This window comes from Alosa sapidissima, chromosome 9, assembly GCF_018492685.1.
Source record: "Alosa sapidissima isolate fAloSap1 chromosome 9, fAloSap1.pri, whole genome shotgun sequence".
NCBI classification, from domain to species: Eukaryota; Metazoa; Chordata; class Actinopteri; order Clupeiformes; family Clupeidae; genus Alosa; species Alosa sapidissima.
Window position 1 is genome coordinate 15,064,875 of NC_055965.1, and position 6,721 is coordinate 15,071,595.

At 43.5% G+C, this 6,721-nt stretch overlaps 1 protein-coding gene across 1 annotated transcript; it reads left to right on the forward strand.

The window, feature by feature from the left end:
- The first annotated feature begins 1,021 nt into the window (after window positions 1-1,021).
- On the forward strand, window positions 1,022-5,782 carry LOC121718282. Its single transcript, XM_042103229.1, has 8 exons — window positions 1,022-1,340; window positions 1,746-2,676; window positions 2,950-3,145; window positions 3,343-3,448; window positions 3,715-3,950; window positions 4,199-4,357; window positions 5,151-5,276; window positions 5,437-5,782. The coding sequence occupies exons 1-8, from the start codon at window positions 1,200-1,202 to the stop codon at window positions 5,447-5,449; spliced, it is 1,908 nt and encodes a 635-aa protein (XP_041959163.1). The 5' UTR covers window positions 1,022-1,199; the 3' UTR covers window positions 5,450-5,782.
- The last annotated feature ends 939 nt before the right edge of the window (window positions 5,783-6,721 follow it).

The following is a 6,721-nucleotide window of genomic DNA, read 5'->3' on the forward strand; positions in this document are numbered from 1 at the left end:
CTGCACTCAATTTTATACACTGACCATTTTCTCACCCATTCATTTCTAATGGCCGGGCATTTTTGACCCGAAATACACATGGGTGTTCTAAAGTTAAATAAAACACTAATTGTTATAAAAATGAATGTTTTGTGTGTTCAGATGCCCTGTGTTAACAAAGTCAAGGAGCCTCATGGTAAGTGGCTGATAAGTTAACAATTTTTTTGGGAGAAAATAATTGTCAATCCGTCACATGTGACCGCGAACATAACAGGAGGGTTAATGTAGTTTTACCAACATTTTAAAACGTTTCACTGTCTCACACACTGACATGGAAACTAACCGACATGGAAACCGAAAGGAAAAACATTTTTAAATAAACAAAGCGTTTTTAAACTCTATCCTGTGTAATATAAAAAAAACATGTGGAAACTTGTTTTATCATTGCTCCCCAGTAAAGGATATTGTAAATTGGTCTGTTGTGTCTGCTTACATAAAAGTTTAAAACCACCAACCCGATGTAGGCTACTGCAAATAATTGTATTTAAGCTTGAAGGTAAACGTTCTCCATTATCATCCGGATAAGCTTCAGAATCAGAATGCAGATTCAGAAATTTGGTTTCACTTTGACAAATTGCCGAAGTTTACAGGGTTGATGACTGTTCTTGTTCAGTGGTTGATTTTACGTGTTTGGAGTGAAATAATGATATAACAGCGTAGTCCTTCATTTATATTTATATTTTACTTAATAGCGGTTTAGCACAATTAATCACTCACTGAACTCAAATCAAGATTAAGTAGGCCTGTAACTATCAATTAATTGATACTGACTAATTTGCTTGCTATCAAGCCTGAGAAGGTAGCCTAAGAAGACTACATTAGGTTGCATTTACTGATGTTTATTGGTTAGTTTATGTAGACAGAGGCGATTTGTGACCTCTAGGCTTATGGAACTCGTTACGTCATAATGGTGAGTTCACAATAGCGCAGCTGTCATCCTCCGCCAAAATACTGCTTTGCTTCACTTCTGCAACTTCTCAGTTAGATATACACGCTTGTTTTCCCGTTTCGATTATATTCGAAGATATATATCTTTTACATCATAATTTTCCTAATTTGATACCATATTATATTTTAAGTTCAGTACGTTTAACTTCAGCCCATTTTCATCACAATTCTGAAATGTAGCTCCAGTCAGTGAATTGGACATTTTCAGTTCAATGGATTCCCAAAGCCTTAAAGAGGAGTTGGATAGACTCCATGCCCAAAACCAGGAGATGAAACACATAATGCAGCAACTCCTAACGGAAAACCTGGAGCGGATGCAGTACACCGGCTCCAGGACCTGCTTCCCAGCATGTGTGAGTTCCCTATAAAATCTAGTAGTAGTACAATATAGCCTAAGCTACTACCGGTATGTAAATTTAATAGCCCATAATCCCTGGGGCCAATACGAATACAGCTTTGGCTCAATCTGGCTGTTAATCAATTATAGAAATCATATCATGGGCTACTTATAGTAACTTTCACATTAGGTTCATATAGGCCTACAGAACTGTGTGTGTGTGTGGGGGGGGGGGGGGGGGGGATTGGGTGCAGGTGGTGGCCATATTGAAGAGGTTCATTAGGCTTACTGTTTTACTAATTCTTACTGTTTCTCTGTACAAGCCAATAAGGTATTATTACAACCTTATTGGCTTGTACAGAGAAACAGTAAGAATTAGGTGGTGGCCATGTTTGACATGTTTCCTCCTCCCTGTCTACAGTGTCATCATCAGCTGCTTCACCCACATCTCCATCCTCATCTTGTGCCTGTGATGCTGCCAGACCACAATCCCACAATGCTCTGCGGCTCTCTCCAGCCACTCAGAGCCGGTGTAGCGTCTGTTCAGCATGATCTGTTGCCCCCTATCACCCCTGCACGAGCCCAGCAGCAGCAGTCCTGTGGCTCATTCCCCTCCTTGCCTGCGCTTGCCCAGGGCCAGGACCCGGTCCAGCTGTTGCTAGGTGACAGACGGCTCTCTGCAATTCCACAAGGAGGTGCTCCGCATTCCCTAAGTAGGAAGAATTTGACTGGCCTTGATCACACTCACCCACTGATGCCACTCCATCACAACAGAGCCCCGAGTGGCGTTGCCAATGGCAGCATGGCACCTGCTCCACCTGTCATCACCAAGGCAACGGGCAAAAGTCATAACAACGAGCCGAAGAAGATCAAGGCCAGGCGCTGTATTAAAACTGTTCAAGATGTTGGCCTGAAAACCAGCAGTCAACAGGACAACATTAACAGTGGCCAAAACCATGACGGTTGTCAACCCCAGCAGGAGCAGGATATGGGGTGTGTGCTGGAACCCCTAAACGTTCACCAGATCCCTGAGAACCTTCGACTGGAGGCCCTGCGTGTTACTGAGGAGATCAGACTCACCAGTCTCCGCTGTAACAGTGTCCTCAGTGGCAATGCCAGCGCTTCTGACCGTGCAGGCAGTTCTACGAGCAGCCTCAGCCCTGTGGACCTCAGGACCCCGTCCGCACTGCGCGCTCTGCCCTTCCTCAACACCCCCACTCCACCCATTGCCCATGCTGTCCCCTCCCCCCCTGAGACAGCCAAACCCCAGGCAACCAATCAGAGACGGTTCGTCAGTAGACTACCCCGCCTCAAGAAGACAGCTTCACTTAGTGTGGCAACTGCTGTGACAGGTGAGCAGTGAAGTCAGTAAAGTTAGATACATATCCCTAACCTTCCTACACACATACACTCACTGACACACACTGTGTCTGATATAGGTTTTGTTGCAACACAGGAATAGGATCTACAAATTAAACTTAATAACACATGAGTGCAGGCCCAAGGAACACATGCAGACCATCTCATACAGTCGTGACAAGTTAACATTCCTCAAACATCAGTCCATAGCATAATTTGCCATGGCAGTGTAGAGAGACAAACAGTTTTGACCTTTGACCTCCCAGAGCAAAAGTCCATGGAGTCTCTGGCAGGGAAGGAGGAAGTGAGGGAGCAGGTGAAGAAGAAGAGAGTGATAGTGGAGAAGCAAACAAGCAGCACCCAGCAGACCAGGGAGCTCCCAGAGCTGGCCAAACTGCCCCCTGTGTCCTGCCCTGAGCAGGCCATCCTGCAGGCCTTCAGGCTGCTCAGAGAGGATGACTGGTGGGAGTATAGCTAAAATAGGCTAGGCTAACACATTAAATCTATACAAATTATAGGCTATTAGCTATGATAGTTTACGTTAACATATTTACTTGAAACAAATGATTTCTGTGCAAAGAGTGTCTTATTTTTAAGACAGCCTAGTATATCCAAGTATATGCTCCTCTGAGTTGTGTGTGTGTGTGTTGTTCCTGCAGGGAGCAGAAGATTGAGGCCCTGATCTCCATCAGGTCTCTGTCCCAGCACCACGTTGAGGTGCTGCTGCCCAGGCTGCATGATGTGTGTCTGGCCGTCTACTGCGAGGTCAGAAGCTCTCTGCTGGAAAACAAGCTGGAGCTCATGTTGCATTTGTTCTTTTTCAGATCTGAGAATATGTATTCAAATGACTTAGTTTTACAGCACACTTTCAGTACTGGTCTTGGTGCCACTACAATGTATAATCATGTTGGGCCTGGACTCAATTTTGTAGACAGTATTAGAACACCGTTGTAACAAACTTTCTCTGTGTTCTATGTATTTTCAAGACAGCTTGTAACATTTTATAATTCTACCTTTCTCAACACACCCAGGTGAAGAACCTGCGTTCAATGGTTTCCCGCGCTGCCATGGTGACGCTGGCCCACCTGCACGCTAACCTGGGCCGAGGCATGGACACGGAGGCCGAGGGCACAGCCCAGACACTGCTGCCGAAAGCTGGAGAGGCCAGCGGCTTCATCAGGGAGGACATGGAGCTGGCACTGGGGTACATGGTGCTCAACGTTACCCCCTCTCGCAGCATGAACGCCCTCATCAACACAGGGCTCAGGTGAGGGGGAGAGAGAACCCTGATGAGCCTTTACTTCAGACTTTCTGAAGTTTATTGGTTCTCTGTGGTGCTGATGATACTAATGGTTCCTTTAGTCCACAACAACTGTTACCTGGTTCTCTGTTTCACCTGGTTTCTCACCTGTCTCTCCTGGCTCTGTGGTTCTTTGTCTCCTCTGGTTCTCTGGCTTACTCATTCTCTGTCTCTGTGTTTCCCTTGGTTTGTCTCAATGGTTCTCTGCTTCTTAGACACCGTAATGCGGCCGTGAGGAAGACCACTGTACAGTTCCTGGAGAGACTGGCAGAGATCATGGGGGCATCCCGCGTCCTGTCAGGGAAAAAGGACCTGACTGACCGCTTCATTCACTCCATCAGCTACCTGGCGCTCGACAGTGCACAGGAAGTCAGGTGGGAGCACTACTTCTAGCAGAGACTTTCTAATGAGGAGACACAGCACTCAAAAAATCCTCCATAGAAATGCATGGTGTTAGTTTGTAACGCCAAAATGGCTGTTATCTACGCATATCCCGCCCCATTTCTGCTGCAAAACGTTGACATGTGAATACATTGAGCCAATAATGTGGTGTGTTGTGAAGACACTGTGCCAATCATGTGTTGGGATCTCGCCATTGGAGCAAGGTTGGTATCGTGCGCACGCCCATTTCTGTCTAAATAGATGACCGATAAGTGCCCAAAAAGTCTTACAATAGGCCGCTAAGTGGAGGGACTAGCCTAAAAGGACTTTGCTTCTAGTTTCTAAATAACCACTCAGCTAACCGAACCAAACAATCAACTTATTACGTGGTATCCAAAAGCCATGTCATGACATATATCAATACTACATAGAATTAATAAAGTAATTCAAAATTTGATGACAGAGAAGTTTGGAGTAGATTGATTGACTCTCCCTAAACGTTCTCTGCAATAACTGATGTCTGGCTTAGCCACTTCAAGTGTATTCAGCTAATGTGCCAAGCGTGTCAAGTGTGATGTCGGTCAAATGATTCTACTCCACTGTCTTAAATAGAGAGTGTGTGTCTCATGCCCTCTTATGAAATGAAAACAGGCATGCAGTTCTGCCTATGAAAAGTCATTGTGGCATCAAACATATTTTGAATGTTAATTTAACGTTAATTTAATCACAATTATTGTTTTAATGCTGTCATTATTGGCGTTGATGTATTGTTTGTGTCTAAAACAGGACCCATGCCCGTAACACACTGGCATTCTTGGCTTCCCATCCTGACCTTATCAAGATGGTGGACAGGTTCGCCCCTCAGAGAGATCAAGGCACTGTCAGGGACATCATCAAGAAATGCCAAAAAAAGTGGGTGCAAACCATTGGAGGACACCATTAACACATAGCATTTATCTATCATTGTCAAAAAGTGGCCAATATATCTACTTATTATCATTTCACCTCAAAGAATCCAGAGGGAAATGTCTTAGTAATGTGTCATTTTGCCCCCCCCCCCCTCCCCCTGCAGAAATATCCATTGAAGTGAACAAATACTGGTCTATACACAACCCTGAACATTTTGAAAAATGTGCTTTTCAATCACCTTGTTGTGATCAAAAAAGTGAGAATGCGAATCCAAATTAAGGACTTCTGGCATCAACAAAGGATCATCTAGACCAGCAGAAGCCCACCAGCAGCATTCCAGCAAGGCCAAGCTCCTTCTCCCATTCCAGTCTGCTCTCATTCACTCTCAAGCAGCTCTACAGCTCCCAACATCTATTTTCACATAGGCCTAATTTGTATTTTGTTTCTTTTTCACATCTTTCAGTTTCCTTTTTCTGAAAAAAGTTGAAAATAAAGGGGGGGAAAGATCAGTGCCTTTTTCTGACTCATTTGGCTCAACATCGTTAATAATAAACGTTTCCACTGGTGTGCTGTTGTGCACATGTAGCCTAGCATTGCAGTCTTACAAAACTTTTAGTATGATACATGTTTTGCTGCAGAGCCTGTCAAAGAGTTGTTTTTGAATTTAGTGCTTGAATATCCTCATTTGACGTTACCTTAATCATCTAAAACTGATAAAAAGGTCATACCTTTATCTGTGACAACAATCTTACATGGTGCAATAGGAAACTTTCTTGGCACACATCGGCAATGTCAGCAATGGCATTATCCGTATTCTAAGTCAGTGTAACACCAAAAATATTTTGAAATGTTATATTTAGTGGTGGATTATGAGCCACTGGGGCCATGGGCACATACACAAAAATGCCCCCACAATTAAGCTAAGGGGTCCAGCTAAGAGCATACTCCCCCTGAATACTACTACTACTACTACTACTACTACTACTACTACTACTACTACTACTACTAATAATAATTATAATTATAATTAGGGCTGTCAAAATAACTGATTAATTTCGATTAATTAATTTCAGAAAAAATAACTGATTAAAAAAATGAGTGCAGATTAATCGATTCCGTATGACCTTTGACCCCGAGCCGTTCTAGTCATTAAAAATTAGACTGTAAAATGAAGAAAAGAGAAGAAATCGTGCTGCCTGGATCATTGATTGGAACATTTACTTTTAAAAAATGGCCTGATGGTGTTGATAAAAAAATAAAGCGTTGAAAATAAAGTCTTTGCATATCACCGGAGTTCATCAACTCTATAGTCGCACATCAATGCAAAGAAATAAGTGTTGACATTGAGGGGAGTGTTAATTTATTTTCATTGTGTCCCCTAGTTTATTAACCTGACTCTCGCCAGATGAATTTCGTTCCGCTTAGCTCCGCCTAGCTTCACTCACATC

Excerpts from the sequence above, each read along its gene's own strand:
- LOC121718282 (XM_042103229.1), top strand. The coding sequence starts at position 1,200 with ATGGATTCCCAAAGCCTTAAAGAGGAGTTGGATAGACTCCATGCCCAA. Across the intron at positions 1,341-1,745 it reads GGACCTGCTTCCCAGCATGT|TGTCATCATCAGCTGCTTCA; the intron begins GTGAGTTCCCTA and ends CCCTGTCTACAG. Across the intron at positions 2,677-2,949 it reads TGTGGCAACTGCTGTGACAG|AGCAAAAGTCCATGGAGTCT; the intron begins GTGAGCAGTGAA and ends TTGACCTCCCAG.